Source organism: Sphaerodactylus townsendi, linkage group LG02 (assembly GCF_021028975.2).
Source record: "Sphaerodactylus townsendi isolate TG3544 linkage group LG02, MPM_Stown_v2.3, whole genome shotgun sequence".
NCBI lineage: Eukaryota > Metazoa > Chordata > Lepidosauria > Squamata > Sphaerodactylidae > Sphaerodactylus > Sphaerodactylus townsendi.
Window position 1 is genome coordinate 86,853,956 of NC_059426.1, and position 27,185 is coordinate 86,881,140.

The window sequence follows — 27,185 nt, forward strand, 5'->3', positions numbered from 1 at the left end:
GTCCACTTTTTCATCCAAGCCCACAATCATATGTATACTCACACAGGCCTTATCTCAACAGAATATAATGGGGATTAACGAGCAAATATGCCTAACATTCCCTTGAATGTGATAAACTGATTTTCACATGGCATATGAACAAGGGTGCTCTTCTTATAAATCAGTCTAGGCTGTTGCTAAAACCCCATCCTGAGGTGGTGTCCTGACAGATGATTTAAAAATGGTGGCGGAAAATGGAGTCAAAATGCAAGCTATGGTGCATTTTTTAGTAACAATGCTTTGTGAAAATTGGGCCATTTATTCTTGTTATGGCTGGGTTAGATGAGAATAAACAGTGTGTAGGGGGGCCATCTTGCCCAAGGCCTCATAATCCCCAAGACTGCCCCCACATATGACTGTGTGAAGTATTGAAATTTAAATGTACATGTTCAAAAACAAATATCTATCCTGAGAAAGTAAAGCTGGAGCAGTTCTGAATTATTTGGAAATATTGTTTTATGCTGTGATACAAAATATATACCATACAACATGCCGAATATAATATGACAAACTTAATGATATTCTGGTTTTTTTACTTTTAAGCAGCCTAGAATAGGACCCCAAGAAATAACTGTTGAGCTCAAAATTCAGTTGGAAGTTCAGTGTCAAGTTACATAATCTTTGGGTTTTCGAGGACGGAGGGGAAGGCGTCCGGGTCCCGTCCAGGAGCTGCCGCCTCCTCCCTTAGCATCGCCACCGCGGGGGACGGGTACGACCTATGGAGTAAAGACCTCAGCAAGCTGCACCGGGCCATGGGCAGCTCATGAAGAAGTACTAATTTGATGCTTAGAGCCCTTATTTTATCCTATATTGTATTTAATTTATTGAGAGGGCTCCTTTTGCTTATTTAAGTTATATTGAAATGTTGTACACCGCCCAGAGCCCTCCGGGGGTAATAATAATAATAATAATAATAATAATAATAATAATAATAATAATAATAATAATAATAATAATAATAATAATAATAATAATAATAATAATAAAAAAATCTATATATCCAAATTCAGAAAAAAGACCTCATTGGTAAGGTAATATTCATAAGGAAGTTCAAAATTGGCTTCACATCAACACCTGAACTAATATAAAAGATAAAATCCAAGTAATACAGGCATTAAACTTATCAAACAGATGAACTACTATAAGAATAAGTTGTTATGGTTGGTTGATGCTGCCACAAGATGAGGCAAAACAACAGTTACTCAGTTTAACTGGGCAACAGGTCACATGTCAAAGCAATAGTGACAGGATGTTTCTGTGCCTTCAATGTAAATAAAAGGAGACATCTCCCCATAGTAAACTGTGTGTGCAAAGTAGAGGCTCACACATTTGTGATGTCTGAAACAGGCCAGAATCCAAGCCAGGTTTGTTTGTTTTCCACACTGGGGTTCCTTGAAGTCAGTTATTGGAACTGATTACTTTAGTTGGATCTAGGAGCTGGATTAAATGCTTGAAAAATGATGAAACTGTATTATCTACCGTATTTAAGTTCAGAGAGTAGATATGAAATGGTAAAAAGCTTTGAGCAGATTCTGTGGGAAGGTTGGCATAATTTTCTCAAAAGAAAAATAAATATCTCATAACCAATAACATTTGCTATTACCTTTCAGTAACTGTTGTAAGTTCCGAACATTTCTCCACTAACATTTCTTCATACTATATATAAAAATATACAAATGTTATATGTCAATATGTATAATTCTCAATTCAACCCCATCAGTGGATTCTTAAATTCAGACTGGGGTCATGGGTAGACAACATAGATATTTGTACAAACCTGAGAAAAGCGGAAGCCCCAGGTTTGCAGAAAATCCTGGGTTTTTTAAAAATTAGATATTAACCTCAAATGACAAAAAGAGCATTTGCAGCTTTACAAAATGAATATCATCAGTGTCTATTGTGAGGCAATCATAACAGTATTGCCAGCCCTCAAGCTTTGGTTTCTATCAAGAAAAGGCAGAGGGATGTCAGCCTTTCCAGAGTTGTTTTGGCTTGTGACTGAGAAAGAATTCATTGGAGCAATGCCTGGCAGCAGCCACAGAGTAACTCAGTACCATGTGATTTGTATAACTCACCCAAAACTGGCTGCATGCTATGGTAATGCATGTGCACTGTACATCAGTGTGGTATAGCCAGTGGTGGGATCCAAAATTTTTAATAACAGGTTCCGATGGTGGTGGGGTTCAAACAGTGGCACCGCCGCACACACGGACCTCCAGTCCCTATTGGGCAGGGAGGTTGCTTTAGTAACCCCTTCTCGGTACTCAGAAAAAATTAGTAACCACTTCTAGAGAAGTGGTGAGAACTGGTTGGATCCCACCTCTGGGTATAGCGTTTCAGACTAGGATCTGGGAGACTCTTGTTGAAATGCTCATTTTGCTGTGAAAGCTTGCTGAGTTTCATCCAGTTACATGCTCTGAGCCTAATCTAATTCACAATATTGTTGTGAGTACAAAATTGACTAAAGGAGCATGATGTAAGCTGCTTTAGGTCCCAATTGGGGAGAAAAGCAGGATATAAATAAAGTAAAATAATAATAAATATAGTTGAAGGGGAACAGATAAAAAGTATGTTGGTTGATGGGTGGAAAGGAGAGAAGGAAGCAGAGAAAGGGGAGGATATGGGGCTCCCAGACAGGGGGAAGAGGAAATAGTTTAAGGAGGGAATACCCCCTCCACACACACAAGTCCTTCCTGGTTCCCTACTGCATACTCCTAGCACAGCAAGCACAATTCAAAATGGGCAGAGTTTTCCCAGACAGAAGCTGCAGAGCAGGGGACAGAATTAGGGAATTCTTAAGATGGGGGAAGATAAAGGTAGGTTGCCTGGTGGGGGTGAAGGAGAGAAGGAAATGAGAGGGGCTATGGGGCTTTCAGGAAAGCGAAAGAGGAAATGGGGGAGTAGAAAATGAAATGACCCCTCAAGTCCTTGTGGGTCTCCCACTTGTGTGTGAATATAAAACATTCACATAAAATGCATTTTCAGTTTGAAATCTGATGAACAGCTGGATTCCAGTAACATAAACAGATTCTGAAGCTAATTTTAGAAATTACTTTAGCAATAGCAAAAAAGTGTTAACTTGTTTTTGGATCTGTAGGCCAATATGACTACACAGTGGTAAGCATACGGTTAGGACCCTGTGGAGGTAGGAAACAGAATGAATTGGGAATCAGTTGGCATTAGTCACCCTTTCCACCTCCTTCCCTATTCTAAGATATTCTTTTTGTAAAGCTGCTCTTCCTTAAAATCAACAGCCATTTGCGTTTTGTTATAAATGCCTGCATGGAACTTAGGGCCAAATTAGACATGGCCTAAGAAATAGCTTACTGGGATCACCTGCAATTCCTGTAAAAGCTAGAAACAGTTGATAAGAGGTCTGTGATTTGTATCAGGGCTTTGACAATAGATAGTGAGTTAAATTTTTCCTACCCTTGAAAAAACACAGTAAACTTGCATCTCCCCAGTCACACCAAGTTTGCCCATCTTAATTTAGTCAAAATTCATACAAACAGGAGATGACTCATCTCCAATTCATAATTATTTTTATTTCATTGCTAATTGCTGTAAGTCAATACTGATCAGAATAACAGTATTATGATATGGTGCAGAACACATGAAATGTGCATTTCAAAAACTCCCAAGGTGTTAATCATAAGACTGTACCATGTCTAGTGTACGTTGCAGGGGTTTTTTTCATTTAAAAAGCATATAAAACCCTAGGACCGTGGTGGCGAACCTGTGGCACTCCAGATGTTCATGGACTACAATTCCCATCAGCCCCTGCCAGCATGGCAGTTCGCCACCACTGCTCTAGGAGGATCTAGATTTAAAAACAAATAACCTCTAGTTTAGTAGAGCACACTGGATACAAATTGTACTTCTTAACAATCCTTTCAGGGCTTGGCATCAGGGGATATGAAGGAGTGTCTTCTCCCATGCATTCCTGACCTGGAATTAAAATTACTGTCCCATCAATCAAAGAAACTTGTCTATGCAAATGTGAGAGAGGACTTTTTCAGTGGCAGCCCCACAATTATGGAACAACCTTCCCAGGGAGGTGCACCTGCCCCCCTCAGGAGGCAGGGCAACACTGTTTTATTTAAGACTGCATTTGACTAATTTAATTTTTTATTTATTGGCAGTTCTAACTGAATATTTTAAATTATGCTCTTCTATGTGGGTTTGGGGGGCGTTGGTTTTGTTTTTTGGTAATAGTAGTTTTGTTTTTATGGTATATAATGTTGGACAAGAGTTTTACTAGTATCATGGACTGACAAAAAGACAAATAAGTGAGTTATATGTCAAATCATCCCAAATTCTCCCTAATAGTTAAAATAACCAAACTGAGGCTATAGTATTTTGATCACATTATAAGAATATATGACACATTGGAAAGACAATAACGTCAAGAGAAAGCTGAAGGCAGCCGGAAAAAAGGAGGATCCAACATAAGATAGATTGACTCCATAAAGGAAGCCACAGCCATCATTTTGCAAGATTTGAGCAAAGCTGCTGACGACAGGACATTTTGGAGGACACTGAGTCATACGGTCACCAGAAGTTGGAGATAACTTGATGGCACTTTATAGACATATAAGCAACCTTGATTTCCATAAAGTAGAAAGCAGATAATAAATGCTTAAAATAAATAAATATAAATACCTGGTGCATTTCATCCCAAGAATTCCTTGTGAATGTATTATATTCATTTATCATTGAACGGACATGACAGTTGACTCTTACTGTCATGCTATGGACTCTCTGCCATCTGTTCTTCTCTAGTTTTTGAACAATCCTGGTCAATTCAGTACTTATAATCCAAGCTCTTTTCAGCAACAACTGTAAGTTATCAGTAACAGTGTGTTGTGATGAAAGGGAACATTCACTTTCAGCATCTTCTTCTGTGCTAATCGGTTTAGACTGAAGAACACACATGCATTCACATTCAGTCATAAACTTCAAGTCTTCCATCCAGCGCTGAACAGAGTCCACCTGAATTAAGTGCATGCTAAAAATGAGAGGAAAATAGAGGAGGAAATGTTGTTTCTTCTTGCAGAAAAAATTATTTAGTACTTGTTTATTCCAATGCATAGATCTCAATATGTTTTTAGTGATTAGTGTTTTGATAGATTAAAGGAATGCAGGATTAGGGGAATGCAAGATAACTTTGTTAACTAATATGCCAGGAAACTTGCTAATGCTACCTAAGAGGTTACTGCAAGCTATGGTTGGAACTAGCTCTTTTGATATCCAGTTAAAGTTATTTTGCATACTCTTAAAGGGCTAACCACTCTAAATGCATTGGGACCCACACATCAGAATAAAGAGTTTGTCTCCTGCACCTGTTAGGATCTCAGGGTTGTTTGTTTGTTTGGTAATGCTGCTCCATTGTGCGTTTTATTACTTCATTTCCACACATCCACATTTTCTAAGTGTCTGTTATTCTTGCTAACATTAGGACAACTACAAGCACAACAATGGAAGAGTACTCCTGGTCAACTCCAAATATTAACTGAATAGAAGGATGAAGTTTTAGATCTGGAGCTTTGAATCTGGCCATATAAAATTTAGTAGTAGTAGTTTGAAAGTTGAACTAGGATCTGGGAGATCCACATTTAAATCCTCTCTCTGCCATGGAAGCTTTTTGGGTGACCTTAGGCCCATCACACTGTCAGCCTAAACCCATGGTGATGAACCTTTGGCACTCCAGATGTTATGGACTACAATTCCCATCAGCCCCTGCCAGCATGGCCAATTGGCCAGTTGTAGTCCATAACATCTGAAGTGCCAAAGGTTCGCCACCTCTGGCCTAAACTATCTCACAGAGTTGCTGGGAAGATAAAATGAGAAGGGAGAATGTTGTAAGTCTCTTGTGTCCCCACAGTGGACAAATATAGGGTGTAAATCCATATACAAATAAATGACACATGAATCATCAGGAGACCAAGAATAAGAATAAGAATTGACTTAGGATATAATCTAACATCAAGCTAGTCTAAAATATCTCAGACTGCAGAAGGTCAGGTGCTTAGGAAAGTTTTCAAAAGAAAATATTGCTGGAGATGGCCATTCCATGTTGTTGTCCCAACAATCTGGTATCTCCATCTGATTGGAGCCAGTGTAACATACTGTGGACCAGCAAAATCCTTGCACTCATACTCTCAGTGACTCTCAGGCCTCTTCCGCACACGCAAAATAATGCGTTTTCAAACCACTTTCACAACTGTTTGAAAGTGGATTTTGCTATTCCACACAGCTTCAAAGAGCACTGAAAGCAGTTTGAAAGTGCATTATTCTGCATGTGCAGAATGAGCCTCAGTTTCCACTCATGACACTTGAAAAGCTCCCTAATTCTGTTCTAGAGGTCCCCTGTAGCTCAACAGCAAGATTTGGAGAATCATTTAAGTTTGCCATGGGAAGGGAGAAACTGTAAAAGTCATACTCTGTGTGCATCAGCACCACCTCTCCCCCCCGCACACACACAGAAACATTCTTTTGGATCCAACCCAAACATTACATTTTTTTATTATCCTAGCTAGTAATCAATACTACCATCATCATACAGATACCCCTTTAATACAATTAATTCTGTTTCAAAGGTACCTGGACAGTGTCCACTTTTCATTTGCAATGAATTATACACATTTATTATGTAAAGATCCTTTTAGCAAGTCTTTTTGCACCTCCTTCCAGTACTACTATGCTTTTATAGATGGTGAAATCAAATCTGTAAAAAAAAATTTACATGTGGGGAAATCACATATTTACGTGGTGGCATTATAGTATACTGTACTTGCATCCAAAAACCAAGGAGTGTACACTCCAATTCGTGATCAGTGTGCTGAGATGGAATACTTGTAAGCAGTGTATGAAACATTCTACAACAATATTTGTACTCTTTCTTGGCTATTTTTGCAAAGTACCTTTTCACTAGAGTTCAAAAACCCCTTTTTATACACCATTTCCAAATCCTACACCACTTGATACAGAACCAAACACTCAAGTGTATTATCCACAAGGATAACTCACATCAATTTACATAATCATTAATTATATATAACATCTGCCAACAGATATCAACAATTACCATGAGAAAATGTCAATTGCAAATCTGAAATATTCCAAATGAGTAATTGTTAGAAGCAAAATAAAACAGGAGACCAGTGGGACTTCACAGTTTAACAAAATGCATTCCAGTATAAGCTTTCAAGTGGTACAGCTCACTTCTTTGGGTGCATAGAAAATGCAATAAACTATCCATAACAGATATCTTCCCATTTTGATTTGAAGGTCTTTACTCAGGCATTTCTCCTTTAATAAATGAATTTCTTTAATGATCCTGAATAAAAGATTAAGGAACAATTATTCTATTGGCAAGAGCTAATAATTAACAGCACAATAAAGGAGAGCAAAGGGGCCTAGAGGGCAGACTGACCCTTATGCCAGTATATCTCCGAATTGTGCAAGTATAAGGGCCAGTTACATCAGTGTAGGCCATAAGCATTGCTGTGCTGCTCACAGGCACCAGCTCAGCTCTGCAGCAGCTGCCCATCAGCACAAGTGAGGTTCAGGCCCCTCCCCTTCTATAGTTGGGGATATATTGTGGGTCATGGCTAGAGCTAGTTAGCTCCTGATGCCCTTTCAGCCTAGGAACACCCCCTGACAGAGGTGCAGAGTTGTGCCTTCAAAAATCAGGGCATAGCACATAAACACCCACTAAATGGAAAAAGAAAATCCCCCCCCCTTTCATGCCCATGCCCATGAGGCCCGAAGCAGCTCAGGATACTGACTGCAGGTATGACCAATCAATCCTCTCCCCAGCACCAATTGCAGTTCCCTCAACCCAACAAAAGTCCCAGCCAGGATGCTTCAAAACTCACTCACAGCATGGGACACTGTCTGACAGCTCCCTGCCATGCAGCCTTGGAGTGAGAGGCAGGGCACTTTGGTGACAGGAAACGCACAGAAAGGGCACTTAGTACTACTGGGAGAGCATTTTGGGTCAACACCCAAAGAAGACATCAAAGTCCATACTTTGTGGCTGATCTCTCCCATTTCAGAATTCAGACATCCCATCTCTGGAGGCAGAACCCAAAGGGGTGGCCACATACTGACAGATAAACAGGGGGCTCTTTTCTAAACCTCTTTTACTGTTTCCCTTGATTGTGTACAAAAGTAGGCCCCACAACAGCTCCTTTTGCACCTGAGCTCAGTAGTGACAGTCAAGTGGGGCAGAAAGAGCTATAGACTCTCAGCAGCATGGACCCTTGTGCATAAGAAAAACTAGTGCATGGGGTAGAAGAATAGGAGTTTGGATTTATACCTCTCTTTCTCTCCTGTAAGAAGACTCAGGGAAGTTTAAACTCCTTTCCCTTCCTTCCCTTCATCTCCTCTCAGTAGGTGGGGCTGAGAGAGTTCTGAAGAACTGGGACTAACCCCAAAGCATCTGGCTGGAATGCAGAAGTGGGGGAATTATTTTGGTTTATCAGATGAGATTCTGCTGCTCAGATAGAGGAACGGGGATTCAAACCTTATTCTCCAGATTAGAGTACACCTGCTCTTATCCACAACACCACTCTGATTGGGAAAGGAGATTTTCCCAATGAGCTGAAAGTTCATTCATTTGCCAGGCTCTCCCTCAGTGTGGTTCTGGAAAGAATGGAGTCCGTTCATTCACAGTGGAGTGTGTTACTATATTATCTTTGCATGCATTCCCTTGCAGGAGCAGAGATCTGTGGAGCAGCTGCTGAGGTGGATAGATCTTTAGCATTTGCTGTGTCCATCCCAGGGGCCATAGAATGGGCTCACTGGAGATCCCTGGTAGACATTGCTGAGTTTTCTCAATAGTCTCTGGTGAGGAACTTTGTCAAAAGCTTTTTGAAAATTGAAGTAGACAATGTCCACTGGTTCCCCTTTATCCACATGCCTGTTTACACCCTCAAAGAACTGAAGTAAGTTTGTAAGGCAAGACTTGCCTCTGCAAAAGCTATGCTGACTCCTCCTCAGCAGGTCTTGCTTTTCTACATGTTTTATAATTTTATCTTTAATGATAGATTCTACAAATTTACCAGGAACAGATGTCAAACTGACTGACCTGTAATTTCCTGGGACCTCCCTAAATCCTTTCTTAATGATTGGTGTGACATTGGCCATCTTTCAGTCTTCAGGGATGGAGGCTGATTTCAAGGATAAGTTGCATATTAAAGTGAGAAGATCAGCAATTTCATTCTTGAGCTCTTTAAGAACTCTTGGGTGAATGCAATCTGGGCCAGGGGATTTGGTAGTGTTTAGTTTATCAATGGCTGCCAGAACTTCTTCTTTGTCTACCACTATCTTTGCTAGTTCCTTGGATTTGCCTCTTAAGAAGCTTGGCTCAGGTGCAGGAATTTTCCTCACTTCCTCTTGGGTGAAGACAGATGCAAATAATTCATTCAGTGTCTCTACAATCTCCCTGTCATCCTTTAGCACACCTTTAGCTGTAAGGGAGGCAAAAAAGGATTATGAGGAACCACAGGCATAGATACCAGGGGGCCGGGGGTGCAAGTTGCACCAGGAGCACAAAAATTCAGGTTCATTTGTGGGTTTTTGTGGGGGGGGGGGTCAGTTTTTGGCCTGCAGAGAGAGCTGTTTTAGTCTAGCAGCACCACAATTTCAGAAATTTTTCAGGAGACTCCCCTCATGATGCCACCCATGTTTGGTGAGGTTTGGTTATGGACTGCCAAAGGGGGTGCCCCCATTGTTTTCAATGGGAGCTAATAGGACATGGAGCTACACAATTGAAGGTCCCTGACTTTGGACCCCTTGAACCAAAGTTCACCAAACCTGGTGCTGCTAGCCTAAAAACTGCACCCCCTGCAGGCCAAAAACTGGAAAACAACCCACAAAAAATACAAAAAACCACAAACAAACCTGAATTTTTTGCGCCCCCCAATATTCCCAGTGCAACGCACACACCCTGTCCCCCTGGTAGCTAAGCCTCTGGTTCCTCATAATCCTTTTTTGCCTCCCTTACAGCTAACTTGCTTCTCTTTTGCCACCATTTGTGTTCCTTCTCGTATTCTTCATCAGTCGAGCTGGACTTCAATTTTCTAAAAGACATCTTTTAACAAGGACCTCCCTTGTTAAACATGGTGGCTTACTTTGGGACTCAGTGCTGCCTTTCCTAACCTGCAGAACACATTCCAGCTGAGCTTTTATTACTGTGTTTTTAAATAATCTCCAAGCATCTTGACAGTTTTCACTCTCTTGATTTTCCTTTTCAGCTTCCTACGCACTATCCCCCTCATCTTTGAGAAATTTCACATTCTGAAGGCGAATGTAACTACATTAGTAGTTATCACTTGCTCACATGCAGAGATACTGAATCTGACAGCGTTGTGGTCGCTGTTCCCTATCGGCTCAACAACACTGACTTCCCGTACCAGGTCCTGGGTCCCACATAGAATTAGATCTAGGATCACCTCTCCCCTGGTTGGTTCTACAACCCTCTGCTCTAAGCCACAGTCATTTAACATATCCAGGAATGCTCTCTCCTTACTATGACCTGAACATGCATTTTTCCAGTTTATGTGGGGATAGTTGAAATCACCCATTACCGCTAGGTTTTTGCTTTTGTTGGCCACTCTAATTTTTTTTTTCATCTCAAAATCCTCTTGAGTGCCTTAGTCAGGGGGACAATAATATATTCCTAATATTAGACTATCCTTCATACCTGGTATTGATATACACTGTGCTTCTGTAGGGGAATCAGCTCCCTTTGCATTGTCTATTCTATGTGACACTATGCTCTCTTTGACGTAAGAGGGCAACAACACCCCAGATACACCCTGTCCTATTCTTCCTGTAGAGCCTGCAACCTGGTATAGCAGCATCCCATTGGTTCTCCTCATTCCACCATGTCTCTGTGATGCCCACTATATCAATGTCCTCCTTCAAAACCTGTACTCCAGCTCCCCATTTTAGGCTGAAGGCTTCTACTATTAGCATAGAGACACCTGTATACCCTGTCTCTGTCCTTAACCTGGGATTTATGTGCTTTGCCCTCTAGCCCTTTGTAGACACTATCACTTATCACATGCACATTGCTATGTTCCATGCTTGTATCTGGTTGATTTAGAAAAACCTCCCTCCCTGTCTGCATCCTCATAGATACTGTATTCCAAACCCAAGTCACCTCAGCTCCTGTCGGCTTTCCCTCAGGGATCAGTTTAAAAGCTGTTCTGCCACCTTTTTAATGTTGAGGGCCAGCAGCCTGGTTCCTTTTTGGTTAAGTTGAAGCCCATCCCTTTTGTACAGACCCACCTTGCCCCAAAAGATTCCCCAGTTCCTGACAAATCTGAAACCCTCTGCCTTACACCACCTTCTCATCCACACATTGAGACCCTGTATCTCCGCTTGCCTAGCTGGCCCAGCGTGTAGAACAGGTAGTGTTTCTGAGAATGCCACCTTGGGGGTCCTGGACTTCAACCTGTTACCTAGCAGTCTAAATTTAGTCTCCAGAACCACCCAGCTTCATTTCCCAATGTTGTTGGTGCCAATGTAGACCACAACTGCTGATTCCACCCCAGCACTGTCTAAAAGCCTATCTAGACGAAGCATGACATCCGCACCCTTTGCACCAGGCAGGTGTCATCACACGGTCATTACGCCTCTTACAAACCCAACCCTCTACATTCCTAATGATCAAATCACCTACTACGAGGAGTCCCCCATCTCCCAAGGGGTATCCTCGGTGTGAGAGGTTAGCTGATCACCAGCTCAGGAAGGGGTCCCATCTAAGGGAGCAACTTCCATCACCTCAGACTGGCACCCGCCATCCTCCAGACCCTCATTCTCCATGACATCTGAAGAGATGTCACCCTGGGAGTGGGACCCAGCTGTTAGGTCCCTGAAAGCCTTATCTGTCACCCTCTCTGCCTCTTTCAGCTTCTCCAGGTCTGCCACCTTGGCTTCAAGAGAATGCACACGTTCCCTGAGCGCCAGGAGCTCATTGCAGCAAGGGCACACCCATGACTTCTGCCCTAGTGGTAGATAGCTGTACATGTGACAATGTGCAAAACACTGGAAAGCCCCCACACCCCTGCTAGCTTCCTGCCTTCGTATCTAACTCTGTTTAGATATTCAAATATTAAACTTTTAATGAGTGCCTCCCCCTTGAGCTTTCTGTTCCTTCTACTATCCCTCAAGATATGTCTTTATTCAGTAAAACACCTGGGCACTGTTAAGCACACACTGCTGCTTCCAGAGAGTGAGCAACAGAGCTAATAGGAAGCCCCACCTCTCAGCAAGCCCCAACTCTCTGAAGCCTGGGGCAAGCACACAACCATGACAAAGAAAACAAGAAAAAAGCCCCCATTAAAAACACACTGTTAAAAGATTAAAAGATTTGGCTGAGAAAAGCCCTCCAAAAAGAAAAACCAGAGCTCACCTAGTGCTGTCTGTCCCTCTTCTCCTCTCCCTGCTACTCCACTCCTCTGCTACTCCTCTCCGCTGCTTCCAGAGAGTGAGCAACAGAGCTAATAGGAAGCCCACCTCTCAGCAAGCCTCAGATGCCTAGCGCCTAGCGCAAGCACATGGCCAGAACAAAGAAAACAAGAAAAAAGCCCTTGTTAAAAACCCACCGTTAAAAGATTAAAGGATTTGGCTTTGAGAAAAGCCCTCCAAAAAGCAAAAACAGAGCTTACCTAGTGCTGTCTGTCCCACTTCTCCTCTCCCTGCTACTCCTCTCCTCTGCTATTCTCTCCACTCCCTCTGCTATTCCTCTCCACTGTTTCCTCTCGAGATGGTGAGCAACAGAGCTAATAGGGTTTTGACAATGGGTAGGTTGCAGTCTAGGGCTGGCACCTTTAAACTTTTATTAGGTGAGTTAATTTTACTTTGCAGACACATCTCAAACCCTTGTTAGGGGGTTAGTCCTGGGTCATTCCATTGTTTTCCTGGTGAACTGTAGGATCAGTTGTAGTGATACTAGCATACAGTTTAAATAAACTAGTTAAACCCATATTGTGGTCTCAATGTCCTTATTTGGGAGGCACATGGATAATGGATATTTAAATTTAAAAAATTTGGTAAAGATTTTTATAAGCATTTTTTTCCTGCAATCCAGAGACATACAGAAAAATAGGCTGTGCAGAAGTATTTGATTCTGGGCACACCCAGCTATATGTCCCACAGTTGGCCATTTCATCTTTATTAGCTCCAGTCACCTATTCAGTAAGATTGAGACACCACCACTCCCATTCATCCCTAACATATTATTGATGCCATAAAAGTTGACATTGCTTATGCATGCATTTGCATTATAATTTTTTCCTCAGTCTAGAATCAGAAACAGTGTACGTAACCCTCAGCACAAGATGCAGAAGTATATGCTTAGTGTATGCAGTCACTTATCCAGTTGCATATACATAATCTTCACTGGACAGAATTATCTCAAAATTCAGTATTCCAATTTATACCGAATAGTTGCCCCAAAAGTGTCAGACAATTAAGAAAAATATACAACTAAAAAAAGGCTATTACATTTTAAGAACAATCAGAGCACTGTCGCTTGTCAAAGTGAGGAACTCCTATCAATTGTTATTTCTTAGAATGATTAAGACTACAATGCTGAACTCACTGTAAAATAAATATAGTACAATATAAATGAAGCCAGTAGGACTAATCCAAGTAAATGATTTGAAGATTACAACCTTGGACTTCAGTCATGAACCCAGTTATGATCATATTTGCATTACAGTGAACACAGCATGTGTAATTAAATATACAATTGCTACAGTCTTGGGGCATAATTCATAAGCTATCATATTTACAGTTAAGCCAGGTCACTTCCATTAAAGATAGTGCTAGACCAGCTTGTGCGTAATAACTCCAGTTTAATTAGAATGCAACATGTGCCATAAATCACTTAGGGTATGTTATATAACATAATGTTGGCTTGACATTCTGTCCTTGTGGTAACTCTGGGGGTTTCTCTAACTGGGAACTCAGGAAATCTAAGAAGATTCCATGCTGTTTTTCATAAATCTTTACCAAACCTGACCACATATTCTGGGTTACTAAAGGGCAACTCAGGCTATAGGACAGCTCACTTTCTCCAGGCACAAAATTGGTTGTTGATGGATAACATTGTATTGCTGTCTGGTGCACAGAAATGAAAATGAAAACTATTATGTAAATATTGCCTTCAATATTTAATACTTGGTGTTCAAAAAGTATGAGAAACATATACAATTCAAAACAGAAAATTCTTCTTTACTTTCTTCCTTCATATTTCTGGGTTTTTTAAAAAAAAATTCTAAGCATCCAACAAGGTTTAAGAACATTTGACCATATGCCCTTAACCAAAATTACATGTTTTCATAACTGACTCAAACTATGCTTATAAAGCACAACAGACAGAAGTCAATGGAAAAGTTTCACAAATCTGGGATGAATTATATACAACTCCAACTCAACACTGATCTCCAGGTGACAGAGATTGGAAAAAAATAGCCATTTGGGAAAATGGACTCTATGGCATTATACCCGCATTGAAGTCCCTCCCCACCCCCAAACCCACCCTTATGTATTCTCTAAATTCTAAATGTATTCTCTGTTTTCAAAATCTCTAGGTATTTCTCAAGCAGAAGATGACAACCCTATTTGGTATTCCCCCATTAACTGTTAATTAGACATATTTATGTATCTAATTAAATTGTTTAAATATATTTATTTTAAAAGTTATTTTAATGCCTTGATGTTTTATACCTAATATGTTTTAATGCTTTGATGCTTGCTGCTTTAGGAACTCTATTTGGGTGGAATGGCAACATAGAATTGTTTTAAATAAATACACTTTTAAACAATATGCATGGGCTTTCAAGAGAAGAAATGGATACAAATTTATCATTGATTAGTGGAAGGGAAAGGTGATGTGATGTTTGAGGAGTTAAACTGAGGTCAAGCAAAAAGAACTGAGTAATAGATAGGTCTACATGTAGATAGATTGGCTGTATCAGACAGTACACGAGGCTTAAAATTCTATAAGTGTTAAGTGTAACCTACTTATCCTTGGCCACATTGGACATCTAGGAAAATTTAAAATTTAATATAATGACAGAACCCTATGGCTTGACAACCAAATATGAAACTGCTTGAGCAAATGATTGGCATAGGGGGAAATAGCGCCTGGGGCAAAATGGCACCCAGGCTCCATTCCCAACCCCCACACCCCCACTTAACTTAGTTCAGCTGGCTGCAAAGAGCAGCCAAATGAAAAAGCAGCCTGGCTGGGCTGCGGGCTGAACTAAGGTAAGTGGGGATGGGGCCTTGTGGGGGGCCATGTGGGATGGGGCCCCACCCCCACTTACCTTAGTTCAGCCTGCTGCAAAAAGCAGCCAACTGAAAAAGCAATCTGACTGGGCCACTGCCAAGCCCCACGCCCTGGCCCCACCAGGCTGCTCCAGTGAGGCTGGCCCAGCAGCAACTTCTGCCGAGCCTGGTAAGGCGGGATGAGGGGGAAGGGGGAGGGGCATGGGATGATTTTCCACCCCACACATGACCCCAATGGTGCATGCCCAGGGTGCAGCGCCCCCCCTTCCCCGTGGTAGCTACATGACTGGAAATATTGTTTTGTAGCAAACTCCAAGATGGCCCTGAGAAGACAAAAGGTAGTCTAAGTGGGCATTCTTTTCTTAAAACTACAGGTACTTTTAATCCTCCAATGTATTTTTTCTGGTTTACATTTCAGATTTTGAATGCAAACCTGGGGCTTTGTTCAGGTTTATGAAGACTTCATCTCCAGCTGTTCCTGTCCCCAGTTTATAGGTTTTTTGATCCACACTGTAAGGCCCCAGAATTAGATATATGATAAGAATTAACATTTTCAGACACAATGAATGGTGGTGTTGCAGAATAGGTTGAAGAGGCTGCAAATGTATCAATAGTCTCACATTATCCTAAGGTGTTCCGGGATCTTGATAAACTGAGGAGAAAGAAATTCAGGATTGCCACATACTGTGGAAAAGGAAGTTATGACTGCTTACTTTCTGTGTGTAGGATTCTGTACAAATAGCATAGTTTTCTTATAAATCCCAAATAAATCAGAGATGTTCTGTAACACAAAGAATGAGACCTTGGCTAGCAGCACAGCTACAGGTAATTGTGAGGCTAATAAAGGTTTTCTTCCACTAACAAGAGTGATACTCCATAGAAAGCACATGTGTACTTACATCAATCTCTCTTCTGTTCGTAGGACAGTATGTCCTATTAAACTACTTCACATCTTAAAGCAGTTTCCCACATTAGTAACCACATATCCAGTTCAATAAATGGAAATATAATACATCAATAACTACAGTAACTGTGCATCCTTTTAAAAAAAATTACTCATCAAGAAAAAATTAGAAGAGATAATAACACAGTTTAGCCACAGTTACTGGAAGAGGAACACTATGTTATGCTCAATTTAATGAGAAAATGGGAATGCAGAGATGAGGATAGGTTTCCAGAAGGGAATCAGCAACGGGAAGACAGAAAGTGCCTGCAGATTCCTTAGAATGCAATCCTCTGCCATCCCCACTGTTTTTCACAGACCCACATCTGGCTTCACAGCCCACTCTCTGGGGGAAAAAACTAAAGTCAAAATTACATGAGGAAAATTTACAGTGGACAGCCACTTGTTAGATAACGACTAAGTACTTGCCTGCTAATTGCCTTCTACAAATGCCCTTCAGTCTGTACATCTGTGTTACACAGAAAACCAAGCGATCTGGAAACCTCTGTTTCCTCTGTAATGTTGACTTTAGGACCAGATAGGGCAGATATATTTGTTCAACACAGACAATATTCCTATTACACTATGCAGGAAAATTTTGGCTTGAGCTAGTTACCATAAGCATCTGCCTTTCTCGATTACAAGAGAATATTAGAAAGCATTAACTAAGAACAGTTTGAGGAAAATCAATGGATTTTTCTAAAAACTTTTTATCAGACACATTACATTATTTCCTTTGTAGTATATGAACCATGCCATTCTTCATTTTTGATTGTCAGAACCAAAAGCACTGGGTTTTCATAATTATGGTTATTAACTCCCTGCTTGCAACTGGCAGGAGGTTTGGGGAGGCACAGTTAAGGAATGGCAATCATTATCATCTATGCAATGACATCACTTGTGGTTCAAACAGAAGTTCCAACTCACTGTGGAAACACTCCCTCACTCACCAAGAAAAATCTAGCAGATGTGGACTTCTTCACTTTGAGTGTACATTCCATTCAGGTTTGATTTTGAGTTATAAACACATTTTCCCTTTTTCAGCACTCACCCCACTGTCAAATCAGAGAATCCCTTTGGTTTCTGAAAGTACTATAAATGTGACTTTCTCCTTTCACAGAAAAAGCAAAGGTGATCACCACACATTTAACTTTCCTCAGGTTTTCTTGATCCTCCCCTCTTTTCCTAGACCAGACCAAAACATTTCTTCCTACTATTTGGGCTATCATTTCAGGATGATCAGAAGAGCGTCTTATTAAAAAAAATTAATGGTGACAGTCTATTGCTGGAGCGATAAACCTACTGAAATTGACAAGATTGGGCAAGCAATGTAACACTAGACCAAATATGGCAACTAAAACAACCACAAAAGGCTGCAGGCAATCTCCCCAAATGTAGGGAAACCTGTGTAAACAAAAAAAAATGTTGAGAAACCCCACTGCAAAGCAAAATAGAGAATCCTCAGAAGGGTAAGCAGTGTATGCAAGAATGGCCTCTATTTCACACAGGTAAAGTTATACATAGGAGAAGGAAGGAGAAAATAGGACTAAATAATGACAAACTGAACTCTTTGTTCAGTGACAAATATTTAGGCAGTTTAATAGAGGATGAAAATTAAGGAGTTTTGTCAAGGCATCACAGAAAATACAGGCTTACTTGACAAATCTGGAGAAAATGAGATGGAGGGGAAGCACCTCACTGATATTGTGGGTGGTAGTTAATTGTTAGCAAGGATAAATAGATATCATGGGTGGTAGTTAATGGTATTGTGGGTGGTAGTTAATGGTCAGCAAGGATAAAAGGATAAATAATGGCCAGCGAGGATAAATGTAGCAGCAGTTGCACATGGACGTGAATGATAGCTCTCTTAACTACAGAAGTATGTTGGTTTAGGCTTTTAATAATATTAATAATACTGTTCTTCCATTAAGAAGTTCAAAATATATCAGTATTATGACATATTGCCAAAAGGGAATGTAAATAGATTGAGCAAGGGGAGAAAACAGCCACATATAATTTTAGTTGTAAAAGTAAGTCATTAGAAAATAAAACCTTACACAAAATGCATCTACTCCCCCTGCACAACCCAAAGCTATCATTATATTTCAGTTTTCGTAATAAAAAATATCTCCAGCCTACCTGTGCCTTTGTGACTGTACAGAGAGTAGTTTAAACTAACTCCACACATCTGCACCATGTAGCTGACATGCAAAACAAGCTCACTCCACTTTAATTTGTATAACAGAATTGCTGCTGGCAAACATTAATAATGTCATGGATGTTTGTGGTTTCCTGTTGCAGAAAAAACTGGGGAGGGGGCTTATAATGCTTGTTTCCAAACTAAGGTGAGCACTAGAAGGTAATCCTGCAGATCCACATAACAAGGTCTCAATAGATGTTTTGTCTCAGATATGGAAGAGGCAGAGGAGGTTAGCCCTTTCCTCGTCTACCTCTTTTTTATTCTGTGACATATTCACCTCTAAATTATTCATCATACCTTGAACTTCTAGTTCTGTGTATTCACTTGCAGCTATTCTGTATGGTTAGAAGAGCAAGAAGTGAAATTTGTGCTTCGTATGCAGGACAGAATTTTTGATGGAAGGAGACTGCCTTGTTAGAAACTGATGTAGTAGTACTGAAAGTCTTCACAGACACTGCACTAGTAGATTTGTTGGCAGAGTACATGACGGACTATATCAATCTTCTTTATTAACAGTTTTCATTGAAATAGAATACATTAATGTTTGTGTGTAGTGATGCTGTGTTTTACTACAATTGCTATAGATCCTGACAAACTGGAAATGTATATATTTAATGCATACTTTTCATATTCCTATCTTCCATTGCTCTTGGACAGAGATTTCCAGCATACAGGAACTACACACTGGACTCAGCAGTTTAGAAAGTTTGCATTTGAATTCCTTCCATACTAGTGGGTGAATGCCATCTAGGCCTGGTGACTAATTGCCCTTTAAACTATCAGCTACTTTGAAACTTTTCCTCTGAAAATTTTAATGTGTGACATTTTTTCATATATATTATCACAAAATAATAATGCAGGTATGGGTACTTCTACAGTATCCTCTGTTTAAAAAAAGAGGAGAGCTGGATGAAGAAGCTATTACTTTTTCCATAATATTTCCATGATTTGAGCATCTGTCATTAATGTATGTTCCAATTACTCCCTCAAACCCTGGCTTTCTTCTTTGCAGCTAAGCCTGTACAAATATTCTGCAAAGGAAATTTTGGGCTAGCACTTTCACATATATGAAGGAAAACACTGACAAATGTTGTGTTGCCTCTTCAGAGCCCTGCTTGAAGCAGTTTATAATTTAAAATACCATAAAATCATAATAAATTATCAGTACATTATCAATAACTTATCGATGAGTTGAGTGTTTGCCACTAATGTGTGTTCCAGTTACCTCCTCTAACCCCAGCTTTTTTCTTTGTTCCAGTGTAGCTCAACCTATACAAATGTTCTGCAAAGGGAATTTTGGGCTAGCACCTGTACATACATGAGTGAAAACTTTGAAAAATGTTGGGTTGCTCCTCCAGAGCCCTGCTTGAAGCAGCTTACATTTAAAAACACCACAAAATCATAATAAATTATCAATAAAAATAAAACAAGCCAGTTACAAAAAAAACTTAAATATTGTCATTTAAAAACTTCAGACTTGAAGCAGTCAAGATAAACCCCCACAGTCAAAAGCCTGAGAGTGGCCCTCAGGAGGCAGATCTTAACTGGCATGCTGAATAGGAGAAGGCAAAATTTCCTCCTTTCCTTCATGTATCTTTCCTCCAAGCCTATGACAAGTCCTTTCTGAAACCAAGGGAACCCACATAGGTTTTTATGATTTGGGAGAAACCAGGTTTGTTTTGAAGTGTGAACCTTTCCCTTGGTTACAAGAGGTTGCAAGGGTAGTAAGTGTGAAGCCTTTGGCCATGAAGTATGTTGTCATATTACTGCCATGAAGTATGTCGTCTGGTGAGTGAAAAGAACATGGAGGACTTACATGTAAATTAAAAAAAAGATTTATTTATTAACAGGGGTTTTTAAAGAAAGGATCAGCAGCACAGGTCTCAAAATACTCAAAGAAGAAACCTTGCTGAGGGCTGAGGCACACAAGTTTCAGCTAGCTATGGCTGCAAAGTCACTCAAGTTCTGTTCTGATAGCTCTCATTGGCCATTCCCAGGGAGAGGTGGAACCAGACTTGTTCATCACAGGCTTGCTCCTGTTCCAATTAGCATGGGAATCAGCAGTAAAGTGGAGCCTCAGCTCCACAACTCTATCCACAGCTCCTGCCACAATGGCTCTTCTCCTACTGGGCCAGATAAGTGTAGCAGATCCACAGCTGCTACTAAGGTGGAGACTGGGTGAGAGCCCACTCCCAGCCAGTGGTGTTTCTGCCTATGGGCAAGGTGGGCGCCCCCGTGTGGTGGGTGCCAAAAATGCAGGTTCATTTGTGGCTTTTGGGTATTTTCAGTGTTTTTTCCGTTTTTGACCTACAGGGGAAGCAGATTTTAGGTTAGCAGCACCAAAATTTCAGGGATTTTTCAGGAGACTCTCTTGATGATATCACCCATGTCTGGTGAGGTTTGGTTTAGGGAGTCCAAATGGAGTACCCCATCCCCCATTGTTTCCAATAGGAGCTAATAGGAGATGGGGGCTACACCTTTGAGGGTCCATAACTTTGGACCCCCTGAACCAAACGTCACCAAACCTGGGTGGTATCATCAGTAGGGTCTCATGAAGATACTCTGAAATTTTGGTGCTGCTATCTTAATAGCAGGCACCTCCTAAATTTCCCCAGATTGTCCTTTTAAATCCACCCCCTTCCTGCCAATGCTTGTTTTCTTTCTCTCTTTTATTCTCTCAATGCCTAATAAAGGTTATTATATTATTAAATCCATCCCCTTCAGCATGGATTTAAAGGGAGAATCTGAGGTCCCCAGTTTAAACATTGAAAGTGATGCTGTTTCAGAGTGGGGGAGAATCCACCCCAAAATAGCATCACTTTCAATGTGGTTTAAACTAGGGACCCTAAAATCCAGCTGCAAAGTGCATTGAAAGTGGCTTGAAAATGCATTATTCTGCATGTGAGAAAGTGCCCTTGGCCTCAGTTCCAAAACACCTTTAGAAGGTGATTTTGCATCAGTTCAGTGAGCATCATTGTGGACCTGCTGCTCTAGGAAAGTGATAAAAGGAAGGAAAGTCTACAGTTAACTTTAACATATGCTGATCTTAAGAGGGATATTAAGGGTGATGGACATCCTTGGAAAGACAGCACCCCTTACCTTTTGGTGAAGGTGGTGTATTTGCCTGGGGTCGTTTTTCATGGAAGTATTTATACCCCATATTTTGGCCTTTAAGGTTAACCAGCGTTCAGAAATGTAATCAAGAAAAGAGTGGATTGTGTTAAGACATTAGTATTGAAATCAAAATTTTATCTGATTCTGAGTGACAGTATCGGAGTGTGTTTATCTGCTCCTGTTTAAGAACATTTAATATTTACACATTGATTTGTACTGTTAAAATATTGTACCGCCACGAGTCCTCCAGAACAGCTTGCAATATAAACACATCCCACAAATTGCATGCAGACCGATGACCCTTGAACCAGTAGATCCAACAGACTTCTTGTTTTCAGTGCAACCCACCCTGACCATCTTGGTGCTGCTGCCTTGTGGCTGGTTCTCAGGGAGAGGGGGGTGCTCCAGCCTCCTCCTTGGTGTTTTTTTTAAACTGAGAAAGGATCCCTCTCTTGGCTTAAAAAAACTTTGAGGCTGGAGCATCCTTCTGCCAGGTTCCCCTCATGCCCAGCACACCTCCCTGCCCATGGATCACAGGGTTAGGGTTAGTGTCATACGGGAAAAGAAGTTCCTTTTCGGGTCCTTTTATTTTATTTTAATATTTTTTTCTCAGCAGTAATAAAACACTTGGAAAGCATTTTGAAAATGTCAAAAAATTATTTCCACTGTGGGGCATGAACCATCCCTGTGTTCAGATTTGTGAGTTGGAGCATGTTCTATAATGTGATGGTGACTTTGAAATGACCTGGTGGAAAAAATCATAGTTTGGTAGTGGTAGGGGAGGTGGCCGCCCATGGGGGAGGGCATCAAACTCAGGTTTTGCCCAGGGCTCCCATTTGCCTAGGTATGCCACTGCTCCCAGCACAAATGCAGCCAGAACTCAGTGCCCACCTTCTCCTACCTTTCCTCCTTTTTCTCATCTGGAAGCAGTGGGAAAATTTCCCCATGAGTTTCTCATGGGGTTCCACTTGTCACAGAGCAGTACCAAGGCTTTTAAAATATGAGCAGCAATGAGGTAATTTTGTTCTGGAGGGAGGGAGGGAGGGAGGGAGGGAGGGGTTGCATTCAAGGGAGGGAAGTGGAGAGGGCCTGGCATCTGGATCTGGCCCACCCACCCTAGTTGAGGGAGGGAGAGGGATGGGAGGGGTGGCATGCAAGGGAAATGGAAGGAGTGAGGGGTGGCATGCAAGGGAGGAAAGGAAAGGGGAGGAGGCCACCCCTCACTCACACCCCTCCCCTCCTCCTCCCCTTCCTTTGCATTCCACCCCTCCCTCCCCTCCCTCTCCCTTCGCTTGGGTGGGTGGGCCATGTCCAGATACCAGGCCCCCTCCCTCCCTCTTGCATGCCAACCCTCATTCACTCCCCTCCCCCTTCCCTTGCATGCCCCCCTCCCCCTCCTTCCCCTATCTCCACTAGGGTGGGTGGGCCATGTCCAGATGCTGGGACCCCTCCCTTCCCTCCCTTGCATGTCACCCCTCTCTTATACTCCCTCTTCACTTCCTACAGCCCTTCCTACAGTTCCAAGCAATCCATTTCTCTTCACTAACTGGACCAGAATTTATTCCCTTCTTAGAGTAGATCTATTTTTTTTATTTTTCATAATTATATGTGAACTCCACATTCTCAGCAGTGGAACACATTGGGTTTTTTTTTCCAGAAAAACGAACTATAGATAAGAAACAAATGAATAATCTTGTGTTATTCCTTTATGTTAAAATAAATTCTGTACTACTAAATATAAAAGGAATCTTAGAGAAAATGCCTGTTTAATAATATCTGTGCCAGAGGTTACATCTTTCAACCCAGTGATTTATTGTTCTAAAGTTAATCATGACTACAGCTGCTTCTGTTCTCCAGTCCTTACTTTACAATAGAAAAAGAATCATTCTGAATAAATTATGGCTCCAATTACACCATAACTTCAATGATAAGCAAATATATATTTAAAAATATTTGGTAATGTTTTTAGAAAACAGAAGACACTCATTTGGAATCTAGATAAAAACAAATGGATCAACTTGAAGTAAATGTGATACCAACACTCAAACAATTAGCAGATAGTTGAAATCAATTTGTAACATTCCAGTCCCCTGTCTTGTTATTGGCCCTGGTTGCTCCCATTCCTAAGGGACAGATGGGGCTATAGGTGCATGGTTTTTCCATGTAGACTGTCCAGTTCTAAGTCTGTGAAGACACAGGTGCAATCTGGAAGGTGGTGTTTTGGGTAAAGGGGAAAGATTGAGCGCTTCAAATTTATCTGGATTTTATTTCTACTGATCATGCACAAGAAGAAGAAGAAAGTACAAAAGAAAGGGTAGGCACAGGAAAACGCAACGAACTGTACCAAAACATCGGAAATAAGCTAATGAACACTATACCTATACACATAAAATTCTGGAGAGTAAGCAATCAACAAGCTATGCAAATTATTCCTGGTGAAATTCACTCCACTTATGCTAGATGTAATCTCACCATGGCACATCTCACCGCGACTTACATCTGAAGACCCCAGCCAAAGACCCCAGGGGAAATGTTCGGAGCAAAAACTACCAGACCATGGTCACGCAGCCCAGAAAACCCACAATGTCCAGAAGAATCCAGCCATGAATGCCTTCAAGAATACATGAGGTGGCAATCCTACTTACAGCTAAAATATCTGAATTCAGTTCTTTTTATTTATTTTTGATTTGATTTGATTTGATTTAACACCTTGCCCTCCATGGCCAAAGCCAGATTCAGGGCACTTAACATACATATTTAATCATAGTAAAACAATAAATTACAAGATTCCAATTAAAACGTTCATCTTAATAATTTCTCGATGGCAATTTATTCTGCTGACATTTCCACCCAAGGAGGGAGCACAGAATGGGGCCAAGATCTAATATCTTTTATGGCATCAATTATATGTGCAGCAAAACATTTCAGTTCTGCACACTCTATGAAATTGCTCAATGTCACACAGGGCTCTGATGTCCACCCTAACATTCTACCATATAGGAGCCAGGGCTGAGAAGGCTCTGGTGAAAGTCAGCTATATATCTTTGGGGCTGGGGATCACTAATAGATTACTGTCAGAGAACTGTCAGAGGTTCCTCTGCAGGCAGTACAGGGAGATGCAGTCCCGAAGGTATAGCAGTCCCAGACCACTCAAGACCTTAAAGGTAACCAGTGCAGCTGATAGAGCACAGGTCATATGTATTCTTATGTACTCTTGCATTCTGGACCAATTGTAGTTTCCAGAGCAATCTGAAGGGCAGGTCAGCATACTGCAAGTTACAGTAATGTATCCTGAAGGTGACCGTTGCATAGATCACTGGGGCCAGTCTTGGCAAGGCAGATAGGGGGCTTGATGAAGATGGAAAAAGGCCAGTTTAGCCATGTGTGTGACCTGGGCCTCCATAGATAAAGAGGACTCAAGAATCACACCCAGGTTTTTCATGGTGAAGGGAGGGTTAATGCCTCACCACCCAAATTTGGCAGCTGGAACCTCTGATCTGGCATGCCTTGTACCAGCCACAAGACCTCTGTCTTTGTTGGATTAAGTTTCAGCTGGCTCTGGCACAACCAACCAGCCACAGCTTCCAGATGCTGGGCCAAAACATCTAGGGGGTGGCCAGCTGGCCTCCAATCAACAGTAGAAGCTGAGTGTCATCTGCATTTTGATGACAACTCAGCAAAGTTCCAAACCAGCTGTGTTAGGGTTCACATATTGATATTAAATAATATTTGTGATAGGACAGCCTCCTGTGGCACTACACTTACAAGGAAATGCCAGTGAGACACCCTCTCCCCAAAGACTACCTGCTGTCCCCATTCCTGATGAAATGAAGCCAGCCAGTTTAAGGCTATGCAACAGCGAGACAGTGGGCCAAAATCATGGTTGACCATGTTGAATGCTGCAGTGAGGTCTAAGAGCACCAGCAGCACTACCCTGGAGTCAAAGATCGTGCATGATGGCAACTACATGATCTCTATCCTGTGACCAGGATGGAAGTCAGACTGGAAGGGGACCAAGGCCAATGTGCCATCCAAGAATACCAGCAGTTGTTCTGCCAGCACTCTCTCAACTATCTTACCCAGAAATGACAGATTCAAAACCAGGTGGTAGATGGATGGATCTAAGGGATCCAAAGATTACTTCTTTAAGTGCAGAACTACCACTGTCTTCTTTTGCCTCTCTAAGAAAACTCCCTGCTGGGGAGAGAAGTTGATTATTTCCAACAGGGGACCTCATAACTTATCACCACTGGCCTTCACCAATCATGGCAAGCATAGGTCAAGGGGGGAGGTGGTAGGCTTCACAGATGCAAGCACTACATCAACATCAGCCTGAGAGAGCAGACCAAAATGATCCAATACTGGACCAGAAGATGGCCAAAGGGCCTCCAGTTCTATGGGCTTTCAGTCATTCAAATTGCTTCTTTATGACAAAAAGATAGCACTGTTTATTGTGGAAGGAGCCCTAAGTACTATAATCAAAACATGGAAACTTCCCATGGCTGCCCAAACTATTTTGTATAGCACACACAGCAAAAGTTGTATGCCTGCCTCCCTGTGTATGCAGACTATATTCCTATCAAATGAAGATGGGGCTTTGGCCTTTTTCTGTGCTCCATTTTTGCAAACCGGAGTGGCCCTGAGGTGTTTGCTCCATTTGAAAATATATGTGTATCTGTCATTATGCATGAGTTTTCCAAGGATTTTTTCAATTCTTGGGTTTCTTTCTTTTTCAAGGTTCAAAGGATGGTTGGAGGAGTCAGGAAATCCCCACCTTGCCACCTTTTGCCACTAGATATGACTGAATTAACCACTTCTTGTGTTGAATTCTATGAGTGCAATGTCTATTTAAAATATTAATCAGAGACAACTATTTTTAGTGGGGGTCTAAGGCATGGTTTGATGGCCCATGACACAGGAATCTTCCTGAATGTAGCCGTTCTTGGTTATCCACATAAACCATATTGAGAATGCAACAAATGACGGTTTTATCCATTTAAATAAATTGGGAGAGTTGGTTTTCACATCTAAAAATTTCAAATCAAAGTTTAAAAGTAAGCTAGTTCAGCCAGCTTCTTGACAGGCCATTATTCTGTTCTTTATATCTTAGGTGAATTTGTCTTATACCTTGGTAGGAACTGATTGTGTGTTCAAACTTTAAACCTCAAAAAACTAGAAATGTACATTCATTCTGTCACCACTTCCTGATGCCAGGATATATATAATACACAAAATATCAGAACACTCTTGCTTGGATTTCATGCCCCTGACAGCCGTCTGACATACAAGGGTATTTTTAACAAGAATGGGAGGCTACTGTTGAAATGTGAACAGCTTTTGAAGACAACATTGCCCAGGCTCCAAAAGAACTAAAAACTTCAAGCAACTGTCATTCTTTGACAACCTCAAATTCATAGCAAATTGCTGGTCAATGAAAAAACTTTGAAAATTGAACATTCTGAAGTCTACTTCACAATGATGTATGCTGTACATAGATAGCTATAATAACCATAATGTTTGCATAAGACTCCTTGTTTCTTATTTTGTATAAGTTTATGAAGCCTATTGTGAGACACA

General features: G+C 41.2%; 1 protein-coding gene across 1 annotated transcript in view; it reads right to left on the bottom strand.

The window, feature by feature from the left end:
- Positions 1–27,185, bottom strand: part of INSC (INSC spindle orientation adaptor protein) — a 202,494-nt gene that overhangs the window by 108,514 nt on the left and 66,795 nt on the right. The window contains exons 4-5 of the mRNA XM_048486732.1: positions 4,702–5,047; positions 1,643–1,695 (exon numbers count right to left, since the gene is read on the bottom strand). Of these exons, the coding sequence (XP_048342689.1) occupies positions 1,643–1,695; positions 4,702–5,047 (399 nt within the window). The remainder of the gene's footprint in view (positions 1–1,642; positions 1,696–4,701; positions 5,048–27,185) is intronic.